At 41.4% G+C, this 16,698-nt stretch overlaps 1 protein-coding gene across 5 annotated transcripts in view; it reads right to left on the bottom strand.

Moving 5' to 3' along the window:
• Window positions 1-214: 214 nt before the first annotated feature.
• Window positions 215-16,698, bottom strand: part of LOC126186585 (uncharacterized) — a 44,581-nt gene continuing 28,097 nt past the window's right edge. For all 5 annotated transcript variants that reach the window (XM_049928224.1, XM_049928223.1, XM_049928222.1 and 2 more), the window contains one exon: window positions 215-2,567. In XM_049928224.1, the coding sequence (XP_049784181.1) occupies window positions 540-2,057 (1,518 nt within the window). In that variant the 5' untranslated portion in view covers window positions 2,058-2,567 and the 3' untranslated portion in view covers window positions 215-539. The remainder of the gene's footprint in view (window positions 2,568-16,698) is intronic.

Below are 16,698 nucleotides of genomic sequence, written 5' to 3'. Positions count from 1 at the left end.
CCCTCTATCATGCATTTCACAGTGGTTTGTAGAGTATAGTTATAGATGTACAGTACTCTTTTCTTGTGTTCTAATTATATTACTCACACTAAACTCAAATTCTTATATTCCTAACAATCTTCTGCAGCTACGTTTAGTTACTTGAACCAATCTACTATTGGAGACCCACATCTGAAAACATTAATAGGAATGAATTTTGAATTCATTAGACAGATTTTATGTAACAGTTTATTCACACCTTATCTTGACAGTGTGCTTCAGAAAATATACATAAAATATTGTACAGTCTACACTGCATCACACAATGTTCATTTCATTTGAATTAAGGCACATATGTACACAATACAATTACAAAATAAAACCTCTCATACAAAAATATTCATATAAATATTGTGATCACAAATACATGCAAAACATTAACAATAATTTTCACAGTTATCTTCTTTCTCTAATACAGTAAATTATAAAACATCTACAAGCACTTTTCTTTATTAATGGGCTCTTTATATTAGTTTTGTTTAGAACGTTGAGGAGGCAAATCAAGTTGAATCTCTGCTGGGCGGCCAATTTTCTACATCCTCTCTATGTCTGTTGTCAGCATTGGTAGTTCTCGAGTGATGTACTGACCTTCTAATAAATTTTGCTGGCCTACCTACTATTCTGGATAGCCTAGGCTGTGCAACAGGTTTGCCTATTTTTCTTCCTCTCGTAGAAAGCTTTCTTATTACAGTGTTACTAGGACCAGGTTGTGATATCACAGCAGGAAATACTTCACTTGCAGATGAACTGCCAGTTTCACTGGAAAAACTATGTCTATGGGAATAATCTACATTATTTAAGTATGTTGAAGGAGATACATCTTTTTCAAAATTAGTAAACATTGCTTTGTACTTGTTATATATTTGCTGAGATTTACACTGAATAAGAAATATTTTTTCTGTTGCTTTTCCCCCCTCAGAAACAGGTGTCTCTAAGTTGGTAGTGTTTCCTAAGTATTTAGTCAGCTTCCTTACTGTAACTACAATCTGGGGACACCTTTTCAATGTGTTGCAGTCTACTGGCAAGTTTGCCAGCTCAGTTAAATATTTAACACAGTTTTCAAGCTTGGCTTTTGAACAACAAGTAGATGCTTTTATGAGAGCATCTAAGCATAACAGTTGACTCACAGTTTGCAATTGTTTTATTTTAGTCAGTCGAGTAGTTCCAATTGATGGCAAAGCATTCTGTACAGGTGGTTCAGAAAGTTCGACATGTGGCTTAAATATTGTGTTATCTCCTTCTGCAGTTCCAATCTGCAAAGAGGACTTCCTCTTATGAGACACTGGAAATTGGTGAGATCTGCCTGTTCTGCAAAAATCCACATGATCATCTTCACTGCCTGCAGCATTGTCTTCACTAACAGTATTAGATAATGTATAATTATTTGGTAACACATTACTCTTGTTTTGATCATAGGAACCACCTATGGCTCGAACACTGTGTTCACTGTTGTCTGTATTAATACCCGTCTCCGTTATTTCATCATCAGCAAACTTTTTGGGCTTTATTTTTCGTCCAGAGCGACTCACTCTTTGTGCTTCAACCTGAGACGAAGGTGATGTAGATTCATTTAGAGATTTTTTACTATTTAATTTATCAGCAGACTTCAAAATCTTTGAGCTTCGCTGGTTAACAGAATTTCCTTCAGTTTGTTCAGAACTTTTGGATGCCCTTTGTGATTCAGGAGAGGTTTGGTTGAAATCCGACTCCCAGTCTGACTCGCTGTCTTCATTACACTTTGTTTCAAAGAGCTTATCATTAACTCCATTCTCTATCTGTGCTAATGCCTCATTAAAACCCTTCCTCTTCAATGGTCTTCCAAATCGTTCTTTATTTTCAACATATGGAAACATGTCTTCAGCCTTGCAGACCGCTGTCTCATAGGTCCCATAAAATATTACATGATATTTTAACTTATTATTTGTTGCTTCTGCTAAACACTGGACATGGGCAGGCCAAGGTGGATACCCACGAACCTTTGCAAAAACTTTGTCACCTTTCTTAAAAGGACCGGCCATTTTAGAACTATAAAATATATCACTACAAATGAATGTGATGAATGAAGCTGAAATGTTTTAGTGAGGCATTTTTGTGTATACTGTCTAGGAGATAACTATAAGTAAAAGTTATTTTTTTCCTAAGTGTAAGGCAGATGTTTTGAACGGAACTGTATAGCCGTTATGTGATCACATGATGTACTGTAAACTCCAATGTTTCGACTATTTTTAAACAGAGAGCATAAGTCAAGAGATACAAATATAAGCATTCTATGACACTCTATGATTATATTACAGAAACTAAAATCAAGTCAATGTCTGCTTCTTTTCAATGTTGTTTTTATACTGCTCATTGTTTACACAGTTTAAGTTGTCTTAATTGACTATTGTATGAAATATAAAATGCAATGAGTCAGTGTAGTTTTGACCACACCAACAAACTTGTTAACGTTATTTACTTTAAAATCATTGCAGCAGTCAGAAGCATTAGGCAGTTTCTTGCTTAAAAGCGAATTCCATCAGCCAAAGGATCTGAAAGAGAAATACAGAATCAAACTCAATGACCCATATACACTAAGAATGACTGTACATACTCCGTCAACAAATGACTGTACATACTATGTCTACAAATAGGTAGTCTAATATCTTGTGGTCCAATATGCGCGCGCGCGCACACACACACACACACACACACACACACACGCGCGCGCGCGCGCGCGCGCGCGCGCGAATTGGAAATTTCAGATTATTTTCATATATTCTCAGAGGGTGGATCTTGCATGTGTTAAAAATCGAGCACCTGGGAATGTTTCTTAAATTTACTGAATGTTTTTAGTTATAAGATTCAGTTACTGACAATTAAGAAATGGTGAATAAATTTGGAAGTCAATATCTGTCTCCTTTGATAGTTGATAACACTGTGCCTGACAATGTAAATTTCATAGTCACATATTCTGAAAAACACTCAAAAGATTTTTAAACCTTAAATAACTGGCTACATATAATATTTCAAATTACTGTATACCATACAATGTCATCACACATTTTTATTAAATCAGAACTGTTAATATGTTATCATTAAATCAGGAGTGTTCAGATGCTGTATTCAGAAAAATTTGCAGCGCAGCAACATTTTTAAAGAAAATGAAAAATATTTATTGCAGTTAGCTAGAATATAATTTTGATTATTACTCTCACGGTCTGACAAATACATTTGCCTTACAAATATGAAATGGTAAGATATTTTAAGGAGGTATTAAACAGAATGCATTCTGTTGTTCCTGTTCTTTGAACAAAAAGGACACTCACACAGGTAGCATTAAGTACCAATTAATAAGTAAAGGAAAAGTGTTATTCATGATGCAAGAAAAATAATTTCACAGAAATTGTTATAAATTCTGTTATTTGCCAGTTCACTGTACTTCTAGATGACTGTGAATGATTTGACTTGGCATCAGCTGGTTAGGACAAAGCGTAATGTAAAAAAGGAAAACACGAACACTACAAAAACTGTTCCCTTCTGAATAACAACCTCAATAACTGCAGGTAAGACATTCCTAATCTAATTTGTTTGTATGTCAGTATTCAAAAACAATTCCACTGACAAAATCAAAAGCTTGTGTGTTCCAAAATCTTTTGAGAAATAAACTAATGGTTTGAAGATTACAAATAAGTGCAGCAGGCATTTTCCAAGTGAATCTTTTTTTTTTTTTTTTTACATTAAGTTAATGTAGAAGTCCTGACCTCATTTTAATGGCTTAAAATTCAATCTAAAATATATTACAATTAGAGAAAATATTACAATTACAGAATTTATAGCATAATTGAGAGTTAAATTAGTTCATATGTATGAGTTCCTCAGTATTCAGTGGTTCTGTCTCAATGTTCCTGAATTGTACATGCCTCTACAACAGATCACAGCTCTCTGATGCATTGTTCATAAGTGAGAAATCACTCTGACAACAATTAAGCAACTGGAAATTGCTAAGAATGGGTTAATTGGAAGGGCTACCGAGAGTCATGCACCAGGAATACCAAAGATGTGTCAAGTACTATTCTGTCTTCTGGATACTGTCTTGTCTACAGGAAGTACAGGATTTACCATTATGAGATTTTCACTCTGCAGTGAAGTGTGCACTGATATGAAACTTCCTGGCAGATTAAAATTGTGTGCCGGACCGAGACTTGAACTTGGGACCCTTCCTTTCGCGGGCAATTGCTCTACCATCTGAGCTACCCAAGTACGACTCATGACCCGTCCTCACAGTTTCAATTCTGCCAGTACCTCGTTTCCTAGCTTCCAAACTTCACAGAAGCTCTTTTGCAAACCTAGCAGAACTAGCATTCCTGGCAGAAAGGATATTGCGAAGACATTGCTTAGCCACAGCCTGGCGGATGTTTCCAGAATGAGATTTTCACACTGTAGCGCAGTGTGCACTGATATGAAACTTCCTGGCAGATTAAAACTGTGTGGTTCACAGAAGAGCTTCTGTGAAGTTTGGAAGGTAGGAGGCGAGGTACTGGCAGAATTGAAGGTATGAGGACGGGTCTTGACTCGTGCTTGGGTACCTCAGATGGTTGAGCAGTTGCCCGCGAAAGTCAAAGGTCCCAAGCTCGAGTCTCGGCCCGGCACACAGTTTTAATCTGCCAGGAAGTTTCAGGATCTACCATTGTCATCCACTTGACTGAGTGGCGGGTCAGTGGTAGGTCTATGTGCTCTGTCCAGGGCAGACAGGAACCATGTAGAACTCAGGATTACACCTGTCCACCTAACCAATAGGTTTGAGGTACTGTCTTCCACTGAAACTGAAACTGATCCAGTGAGACTAACTCCATACTGGGAAATGAATGGTGTCCCGTGTCAAAGGGAGGTAAATGCAAAATGGCAGGGCTCTATTAATAATTAGCAATTCAAAAATGCAGTGAATAATGGTATCCCTATGGAAAATGGAACCATGGGTGGGAAGGAACACCATGTGCACTCAGTGTGTATGCCTGAGGTCCTTATTTAGCAACTTGATGAGACTATGGGAAACGGCAGCAACGGGTGGGAAGGAACACAATGTGCACTCAGTGTGTATGCCTGAGGGCCTCATTTAGCAACTTGATGAGACTATTTCAGCAGCCACTAAGGGAACAGGTTGCAAACAACTGCAGATTGTGATCCCTGTTATGATAAACAATACCTGTTATCTGAGCTTCAAGGTCATATTTGGATCATTCTAATGACTGGCAGAGACGATTGAGAATAACAACTTTGCTCACGGCATTACAAGAAAGCTCAAAATGTGCAGCATTTCCCCCAGAACAGATCATAACCCCCTAGTTCTGAGTCAAGTGGAAGGCTTGAACCAGAGGCTGCAAAGGTTCTGAAAGGAGCTAGGTTGCAACTTCCTAGACTTGTGCCACTGACTTCAGAAATGCAGGCTTCCTTCAAATGGGTCAGGTGTGCACAAAACATCAGAGGCTGCTACCCAGGTAGCTGACAGCATATGCATCACATACAAGAATGTTTTCAGATAAGGAGACTCTCCGTTCATTCCAGATAACATCTGTAGGAGACCTGGAAGTGTTAATGTAAGATTCAAAGAACAATTCCCATGGATGAGACTACTGAAACCATAGTGGTTAAATGCCAAGTATTCACAACAAAATTCCAAAGTTTGAAGCACCGCTAAAGAGCAGTGAAGCTGAAATAACATCAGATACATAAATCTGATTAAGACCCGAAATTGACAGCAGTGAGATTTTTGGGGAAAATTTAAGTGAATATCAAAAGGATAAGCAAATGGGAAATGAAGATGGTGCACTTGTCACAGTAGACAAAAAGTCACTTCCTCCGAGATAGAAATTGTTCTTCTATCCTTCTATCAACTACAAGAGTTGTCTCCTGAGGTAACCAAAAATTTTAGAAAAAAACCTCAGTTCACTAGCAGTTAACTACCCCAATTACACCATAATCTTTGGAGGAGACTAATCATCCAACAATCAACTAAGATGATTACAGTTTTATTAGTGGTGGGTATGACGAGACATTCTGTGAAACATTACTAAATTCGTTCTCTGAAAACTATCTAGAACAGATTGTTTGGAATCCCACTCATGATGGAAATCTGTTGGTCTAATGGCAATAAATAGATCTGACCTCTTTGAGGATGACCACACTGAAAATGACATACACTATGTGATCAAAAGTATCCGGACACCCCTAAAAACATACTTGTTTCATGCTAGGTGCATTGTGCTGCCACATATTGCCAGGTACTCCACATCAGCGGCCTCAATAGTTATTAGATATCGTGATTAGATATCGTGAGAGAGCAGAATGGGGTGCTCCGCGGAACTCATGGACTTCAAATGTGGTCAGGTGATTGGGTGTCGCTTGTGTGATACACCTGTACACAAGATTTCCACACTCCTAAACATCCCTAGACCCACTGTTTCCTATGTGATAATGAAGTGGAAACGTGAAGGGACACATACAGCACACAAATGTAAAGGCCAACCTCATCTGTTGACTGACAGAGACCACCGACAGATAAAGAGGGCTGTAATGTGTAATGGGCAGACATCTATCCTGGCCATCACACAGGAATTCCAAACTGCATCAGGATCCACTGCAAGTACTATGACAGTTAGGCAGGAGGTGAGAAAACTTGGATTTCATGGTCGAGCAGCTGCTCATAAGCCACACATCATGCTGGTAAATGCGAAACGATGCCTCACTTCGTGTAAGGAACATAAACATAGGACAATTGAAAAGTGGAAAAACGTTGTGTTGAGTGACGAACCACAGTACATAATGTGGCAATCCGATAGCAGGGTGTAGGTATGGCGAATGCCTGATGAATGTCATCTGCTTGCATTTGTAGTGCCAACAGTAAAATTCGGAGGCGCTGGTGTTATGGTGTGGCTGTGTTTTTCATGGAGGGGGCTTGCACCCCTTGTTGTTTTGCATGGAATTATCATAGCACAGGCCTACATTGATGTTTTAAGCACTTTCTTGCTTCCCACTGTTGAAGAGAAATTCAGGGATGGCGATTGCACCTTTCAACACGATCAAGCACCTGTTTGTTCATAATGCACAGCCTGTGATGGAGTGGTTACCTAACACTAACATCCCTGTAATGGACTGGCCTGCACAGAGTCCTGACCTGAATCCTACAAAACACATTTGGTATGTTTTGGAATGCTGACTTCGTCCAGGCCTCACCAACCGACATTGATACCTCTCCTCAGTGCAGCAATCCATGAAGAATGGGCTGCCATTCCCCAAGAAACCTTCCAGCACCTGACTGAAAGTATACCTGTGAGAGTGGAAGCTGTCATCAAGGCTAAGGGTGAGCCAATACCATATTGAATTCCAGCATTACCGATGGAGGGCGCCACAAACTTGTAAGTCATTTTCAGTCAGGTGTCCAGATACTTTTGATCATGTAGTGTAAGTGACCATGAGACAGGATACTTACCTATGATTACCAAAGCACAAAGGACCATTAAAACAGATAGAAAGAATTATATGTTCACTAAAGTAGACAAAGAAGCAGTAGTGTCATATCTCAATGTGAAACTTTTAATTCAGGACAGGAACATGTACAGGAACTATGGCTTAAGTTTAAATAGTGGACCATGCAATTAATAGATATGTACCTAGTGAAACAGTTCACGATGGGAGGGACTCTCCATGGCATACAGTCACTTAAAGAAACTTATAAAGGAACTTAGACTACTTAATAGCAAGTATAAAACAAATTATATGGCTTTTGATAGAGTGTTCCTGAATGAAACATGTTCAGCTGTCAGTTGGGCAATGTGTGAAGCCTTCAATGACCTCCACAGCTGAACATTAGTGAAAGATATTTCATGATACCCAAAGATATTCAGGTCATATATTGCGCTGGCATTCAGCTGTTGCCAGCACACCAGTCAGCAAAGATGAAGTGCAAAGATTGACTAGTAGGCACTGTATCAAGTTTGCCTATCACGAAAGAGGCCAGAGACACATCCAAAAGCAACACGCCACCAACAGCCTCTCGACAGCATGTATTTAGGCCGCCGCCACTCAATGGAGGGCCTCGCTCTCTCACTCACTCGCTCACTCACTCATCCAGGTTGGCATCTGTCAATTTACTCGCAGAGCGGGTTCAGTTCATCACAGGTTGTGTTGTAGAGAGATGATACCAGACACCCACAACAACATGTCTCCCTTGCTACCTTGCAGTACAAGACTCTATAGTGGTGAACGAGGATAATTCAGTGGCGATTGAAGACAATTAACTTGGCTGAAGAGTTTGCTTGTTTCTCTTGTGTTTTAGCTTGCAGGGATGATTGTGTACAAGTGTTTCTATTTGCTAATTTGATGTTGTATTCTTGCATGTATTCCAGGAGGTGACCTGCAGAACTAATCAAATTTTGCTTTTCAGAGGCTTTGCTTGCTTTCTGATATAAAGAATTTGTGCAAATCACGAATTTCCCACCCCCGCCACCCCCTGCCCCTGTGCATCAGCCACAGATGGCTAACACAAGCTTTTCAGTTTCAGAACCAACAAGTCGCTACTTCACTGATGATGGTATGACAACAACATGATGTGCAAGACGCTTTGGCCACACAACCACAACTGACCAACCAGCCAGCCCAACAAGTGCTGCTAACCAGTATACCAACGTTCTGGCAATTTAAGAAAACTGAGGAGGAATGGATTGAATACTTGACTTAGTTCAAAGCACATTGTCAAGTTCATTGTGTTCACGGTACTGTAAAGTCACAAAACTTCCTTTTGACTGTTGTGTTTAAGTTAACAAAAAAAATACTCCTAACTGCATCTCCCCACAAACTCATCTATCACCAAGTAATTGCTGCATTAACTCAGTTCTATGACCAGCAAGTCCAAGTATCTGCACTAGATATCAGTTCTTTTGCTTGTACAAAAAGTCGGAATGGACGTACCACTAGTAGTACACAGAATTAACTGGCTTGACTAGGAAATGCAAATTTAAGTGTAATTGTGGCAACCTTTACAGGGGTTTAATGATACATGACGCCATAACATTCAGTGTCCCAGATAGTAGAAAATGGGAACAGATCTTAAAGTACTCTGATCCATCACTTCCCCAAGTATTGCAAATCTTAGAGCAATATAATTTGGGTGCCACAGCGGCCAATAAGTTTGTCCAGTCCCCAATTTTTCGGATAGAGTCGCCCCTTGTTCACAACCACCCCAAGCAGCCACAACAAGGAGCGCATACAGAACCGTGCAGACAGCCACATAGACATGTAAAGAAGCCTGTGAATTTAGTGAAGTCTTGCCCTAGATGTTTTGCTCACCATAAAAGACAGGATTGCCCATTGCGTAACCCAACGTGTTACACATGTGGAAAAAAAAGTCTATGTCCGAGCAGTTCGTTTGCAATGGCACAATACGCCAGTTTTGCCCACTCCCAGAAGAAAACACGCTTGTGCACATGGATTAAATGCTATGTTTTCAAAGCCTACAACAGGTTCTGACAAAAGTAAGATTATGGTTGTGTCTCCTTCTCACTCTAGTGCTGTGCAACAATGTTCTAACAAACTATTTGTCTCATTACAAATTGCTGGACGTCATGTGAATTTCAGTCAGACACAGGTGCCTCAGTAACTTTGCTTAATCGTGCCAATCTAGTAAACACCTCATGGCTTGCAAAGTACAGGAAATCCCAGTGCTTGGGCAGTGTACTTTGTCTGCTACTTACAAATCTCACACTAGGACACTGTATTTTACTGTGTTGAAATCAAGAGACAGTGAGAACATATTCAGTTTAGATGTCTTTGATTTGTTTGGGCTTAGCATTCAAGACAATGCGCTTTCAGTGTCTGCTTTTGAACCAAAAGACAGCGTAGCTAGCTTGCTTAGTGAATTTCCTGAACTATTTTCAGAAGGAATGGGGAATGCTAATAATTTTGTAGTGCATGTTACACTGAAAGACAATGCACAGCCTATGTTCTTCTGAGCATGCCCCATTCCAACTGCGTTAAGAGACAAAGTAGCCACTGAACTGAAAGAATTGCAAGACACTGGTGTAATTGCTCCCATTCATGTTAGTAAGAGCGCAAGTCCTCCCGTTTTGTTGCCTTAGCTTTCTGGTCACATTCGCATTTGTGTTGACTTCAAGTCTGCAGTCAACCCATAGCAATTAGTTGACAATTATCCCTTACCTCACCCTGAGGAACTCGTGGACAGGCTCAGTGCAGGACGTTAGTTTTCTATGAGAGGTTTTCATGATGCCTACCCGCAAATTCCAATGGATGAAGAATCACAAAAAGTGTTTGCTGTAAATACATACTTAGGACTGTTCAAGTACTTGCTTTTGCCCTTCCGCAGTGCTTCCGCACCTGCCATTTTTCAACGTTACCTGGCACAGCTGATTGCAAAAGCACCATTTTGTTCAAACTACCCTGACAATATTGTCGTCTCAGGTTGTACACCAGAGGATCACATTGCCAATTTGCATACTCTCTTTCGAGTGTTGTCAGATGCAGGACTCTTAAGTGTCTTCTCAAAAAGTGTGACTTTTTTCAAACTGAACTACAGCACTTTGGTCATGTAATAAACAGTAGGGTGTGCACCCCCTCTAATCTCATTTGTTTGCAATCCCCGACCTGCCTGCTCCTTACCGTGTGTCAGAACTTCTGTAAATATGAAGCAAGATGACATACTGCACTCAGTTCATACCGAATGCTGCTCAGATCGCAACTCCACTGCATTGCTTGTGTCACAGAAATGTACTTTTGTGTGGACTAAATACTGTCAAGACACACTTCAGGAACTCAAAAATGCTTTGCTTAGTGACAAATGTTTAGTGTATTTTGACCCTGCCAAGCCGGTAGTTTTGCAAGTCAATGCTTCTTCCTATGGAATCGGCACTGTGGTTCCGCACAGAATTGGTGAACAAGACAGACCCATTGCTTTTGCCTCAAAGTTATTAACTCAAACTCTGTGCAATTATTCTCAAATGGAAAAAGAGTCTTTCACCATTATGCATTGTGTGACCAAATTCTATCACTATTTGACTAGTTGCAAGTTCTTTCTAGTGACAGAACACAAGCCTTTGCAGTCTTTGCTTGTTTCATCCGTCAAAGCCGGTTCCTACACGCACTGCTCAAAAATTACAACATTGGGCTTTGTTCCTTTCACAGTATCAGTATGACATTGTGCCAAACCTGCGGCAAAGCATGGCAATGCAGATCTCGCCTTCCAATTGGCTCAGACTCTGATTTTGATGTGTGTGCCTCATCTTGCTGCCAAATTGATGTGCAGAACTCTGAATTGCTAGTCTTTTCCCTTGTACTATAGAAAAACTTCACAGACATGGAAGCAGACCATGATCTGAAGATTTTGTTGCCTTACATTCGCACATCTTGGCCTCACTCATTGAACAGTATCCAGACGTCAGTTGTGCAGTGATATTTTGCACGTTGGCATAACCTTTCAGTTCAACAGGGTGCGATTCTAGTTCAAAATGACAGTGGTCAATCAAGTGTCCTTATTTATAGTGTTGCAAAAGGATGTGTTGTGATTGCTCCACCAAGAACATTGGGGAATTATTCACATTCAACAGTTACCACAATGGCACTGTACCTGATAGGCCATGGATGCTCATATTGAACAGATGACATCACAGTGTCGCCCATGTACGAACATTCGCAGCTTGGCCTAAGACTCAGTCATCATGGCAACGAGTACACACTGACTTTGCAGGGACACTCATTGGCCTATAGTCATAGACTCCTTTAGCAAGTTCCCATTTGCAGTACCTATGGCTTCTACCACATCACATAGCACCATTCAAGCATTGTCCTCCATATTTGGCATAGAAGGTTTTCCAGAAGTACTTGTGTTGGACAATGGACCACAGTTCACTTCACATGATTTTGAACATTTTTATAAATGATATGGCATTCGTCATCTAACAATTTATATGTTTCACCCAATGTACAACGGTGAAGCAGAATGCTTCATACGCATTTTTAAAAACAGATGGCCAAGCTTCGTACCACCCACCTTCAGGAACAGGTGCTGCAACTCTTTCTCACCTCCTTTCATTCCCACCCATGAGATGGACCATCACCAGTAGAACTTCTGCATAGTTGCCACCATCGGATGCTGCTACAATTGCTACACCCACTGTAGCATCTGGCACTGCTGATGGTCTGCAAGTATTGCTTTGCACCGCACAAGCTTGTTTTTTTCAGGGCCTATGGCAACTGTGGGCACTGGGAATGAGGCATTATTCAGGAACGTATTGGCTCTTTTGTGTACTTGATTGCAGGTCCCAATGGTTTGCAGTGCTGCTGCCAGAACCAAATTCATGCATGTCATTTGCCCCGTGATTCTGCTGCTTTTCTTCCCCCAGATTCACGGCCTCATGGGATCGTGCAGCTCGTGCGGTCTTATCAGCCGCCCGCTGGTGCCACCTGGGCACCCCAGGAGGAGTGGTTGGATGAAGCGCCCCCGCTGACCCTGCTCGCCAACCCGATGGACATGGCCCCATCATCATTGTCATCACCCTCAGGCCTGGATGTGTGCCCAGACAGCAATTTTCCACAGGATGTTCCTGTTGCCTTGCAAGCCATATGGTGGGGTACGGTGGGGAGTACACCATCCTCCACAGCCATGGCTCCCAGCTCATGTCTACATTCAGCGTCCCCCCCCCCCCCAATTGCCATTCGCATCCTCTCTATACATCACAACGGTGCGGTATTATTTTTTTTTGGGTGGGTGGGGGGGGGGGGGGGGGGAGAGGGTGTAGTAATGTGCTGGCATAAACTGTTGCCAGCATACTGGTTGGCAAAGATGAAGTGCGAAGATCAACTAGTAGGTGCTGGATTGAGTGCGCTTATCATGAGAGAGGCCAGAGACACACCCACAAGTGACATGCTGCCAATGCCCTCTCGACTGCATGCATTTAGGCTGCTGCTGACCGGAGGGCCTTGCTCACTCACTCATCCAGTTTGGCGGCTGTCAGTTTACTCACAGAGCAGGTTAAGTTCATCACAGACTATGACAGTCCATAGTGACCAGATTAGTGACTATAGTGGGACTATTACTGAACAGCTTGCAGCACAAACATGGACTCTATTTAAGTTAAGTAAATGTTCCACTTCTTGTAAATAAAGAACTGTATTAATCCACATGTGCATTTGTGTTGTAGAAAGAGGATACCAGCCACCCACAACAACCTCTCCCTTCTTCCTTGCAGTACAAGACTCTACATATACAAAGGCTGTTATTGGCACCAAAGATAAGGTCCAGACACCCACGGGTGAGGCAGAAATTGAAACTGAGGGTTGCAAAGCAAAAAACAGAAATGTTTAACTCTGCTTGTAAGCATGCTTTTACAAAGACAGCCCTGGAAGTTGGCCAAATTTAATTCTCAACCCACTGCAAAGCTGAGTGAAATAGATGTTAGTGTTAGTGGCATTGAGAAACAGCTGAAATCTTTAAGTCTTTACAGAGCCAACACAGAAACAAGTACATGAGAATGCTAAAGACACAAAGGAACACCAGAAAACAAGCAAGGCTTTCCAGATGAAGACAGAAATTAATAAGGGAATCTCTTCTGAATCACAGATCCACAAACAAACAATTACAAAGTGTTGGGACAGATAATGCAACTCTAGCAAACAGAATAGAAAACTGATGAAATAGAACAAAAGGTCAAGGAAGGGGAAAAGATTGTAGAAATATGACATGACGTCCCCTGTACCAATTTCAAGCACAGCAGAAGAGTGAGTACTGCTGAAGTTGAAGGAAGTTCAAGAAAACATCAACAGGCTCCACAAGCAGCAGGAGGAAATAATTGGCGAGGAACTCTGCGATTGAAAGTTACTGCACTTAGTCGCCAGTGCAATTGAGTGCAGCATCCTCTCTGTACCTGACATGATGATAGGCAGTTACCAAAATCACTCACTCACAGACAATAGCAGCACGCCATCATAGCCGCCAAGTGCAGCATGTTATGAGCCACATCTGGCATTCAATGAAGCCACGAGGTCAATGTAAGGGGAAAGCTTTGACTTTCATAACCTCCATCACAGAACCTGGGCGGAACAGTGTGATTATTCAGCATCCATCATTGTAGCCTGTTCATTTTCAACTACATTTTGTGTGCAGTTTTATCGAAGGTGAAGCTGTGACAAAGCTGTGAACATTAGCACAGAATTGCCACTCTTACCGAATGTTTCAGGAGAAGTTCCTCATGACATATTAGCCACAGGAAATCAGGCACTTGTTAAAGATGAAATCATGTTGCACAAAAATTTTGCAAAACTCAGGTATACACAGCCTTGCCATATTTTTCAAGAAAACATGTCAGAAAAACCTGTTTCTTAACATGCCTTTTGCACCAACTGTTCAACATGGTTCTGTTATGGCAAGCTGTCACACACTTATCAGAAAAGACTAATAGAACGTTGTGGAGACAATGAGGAATCATTCAAGACCCAATTACTACGGCCTGAACACATTAATAATGAGAATGGGAATTGGAATGGCAGCCCAACTCACGGTAACAAGAAACACTTTGCACGACCACACCATTTATACAATGAGCGTAGAGACAACAGGTTCCATCCACACATGCCTAACAGCTGTACTACAGTAATCACCACAACAAGGGTAACTGGTGAAACGGTAAAGGTAACAATAATAATTACAATCAAGGAGATGACAGAGCACAGGGACACAATCATGAAAGACACAGTGCCCAGATTGTGGAGGTGAGAGATCCTTGTAAGGAAAAGAAATGACGGAGACAAGGAACCTACATCCTGCTACAGTTATCACTGTAGGTGGGGTTAACTTAATTGTAATCTGGGGCAGCGGCAGCCAGAACTCTGCAATTGCAGAAGAGGAACTGGAAAAATGTCTAGAAAAGATCACTTGGCCAATTCTGTGATTACAGAAGACAAAGATACAGAAGCCACTGTAGGAAAGACCACAGAAGCTGCAAGGCAGGTATACCTTGAATTTGAGTACCAAGGCCACACACGCAAATGGGACTTCCTAGTCATTAATAACCTCTCCGTCAATGTAATACTGGGCTTGTATTTTATGTGGGAGTTTTAGGCTTTCTTGGATCTAAATCATCATGAAATTATCCTGCACAAAGAAGTTCAGATGAGCATACGTTTTGAAGAGCATGCAATATGGGCGCACATCCTGTCAACATGCCCGAAACTTTGTCTAAATGTCACTGGTACAGAAGCTGAAGGAAGTTACTCATCATCGATCACAGCAATAACAAGCTGAATGGAGTCATGCTCAGTGAAGAGAAAGTAGCAGCTACCACCACAGATAAGATTAATGGTGCCAAAGACATTAACAATAAGGAGAAGATCAAACTGATGAATGCAATGAGCGACAATCTTGAGGTCTTCTCATTGCAGTCAGTGCAATGAAGGACTTTCAATGTAAGTTCAGGAAGAAAGATCACAAGGCATTCTTCACTCGGCCACACTCCATACCAATAACATAGAAATGTACACAAACAATACTTGATCAATGTGTAATTGAGCCAGCCATAACATTCTACAAAAAAAACCTCCTCATTGTCCTGAAACGAGACGATACACTTCGCACAGTACTTGACTCCATGGCAAATGAAATCTACACTGAAGCGCCAAAGAAACTGGTATAGGCATGCACATTGAAATACAGAGGTACGTAACCAGGCAGAATATGGCGCTGCAATTGGCAACATCTACATAAGACAAGTGTCTGGTATAGTGGATAGATTGGTTACTGCTGCTACAATGGCAGATTATCAGGATTTAAGTAGTTTGAATGTGGTGTTATAACTGGTGCATGAGTGATTGGGCACAGCATCTCCAAGGTAGCAATGAAGAGGGGATTTTCCCATATGAACATTTCACAAGTGTACCATGAATATCACGAATCTGGTAAAAAATCAAACCCAAGACATCGCTGCAGACCAAAAAAGATTCCGCAGAGCAGGACCAACAATGATTGAAGAGAATCATTAAGTGTGACAGAAGTGCAACCCTTCTGCAAATTGCTGCAGACTTCAATGCGGGGCCAAGAACGAGTGTCAGTGTGAACCATTCAACGAAACATCATCGAAAGGGGCTTTCGGAGCCCACTTGTGTACCCTCGATGACCGTATGACACAAAACTTTATGCTTCGCCTGGGCCCATCAACACAGACATTGGGCTGCTGATGACTGGAAACATGTTGCTTGGTCAGAAAAGCCTTGTTTCAAATTGTATCGTGTAGATGGACATGCACAGATATGGGGACAAGCTCATAAATCCATGGACCCTGCATCTCAGCAAGGGACTGTTCAGGCTGATACAGGCTCTGTAATGCTGTGGGGAGCATGCAGTTGAAATGACATTGGACCCCTGGTATGACTAGATAAGACTCTGACAGGTGACACATAAGTAAGCTCCTGTCTCATCACCTGCATCCATTCATGTCCATTGTGCATTCCGACAGACTTGGGCAATTCTAGCAGGACAATGTGATACCCCACACATCCAGAATTATTACAGAGTGTCTCCAGGAAAACTCTTCTTTGTTAAATACTTCCACTGGCCACCAGACTCCCCAGACATGCCTGGGATGCCTTGCAAAGTGCTGTTTGGAAGAGATCTGCAGCCCCTCA

This window comes from Schistocerca cancellata, chromosome 1, assembly GCF_023864275.1.
Source record: "Schistocerca cancellata isolate TAMUIC-IGC-003103 chromosome 1, iqSchCanc2.1, whole genome shotgun sequence".
Taxonomy (NCBI): domain Eukaryota; kingdom Metazoa; phylum Arthropoda; class Insecta; order Orthoptera; family Acrididae; genus Schistocerca; species Schistocerca cancellata.
This window is presented reverse-complemented; position numbering and strand designations above follow the sequence as displayed.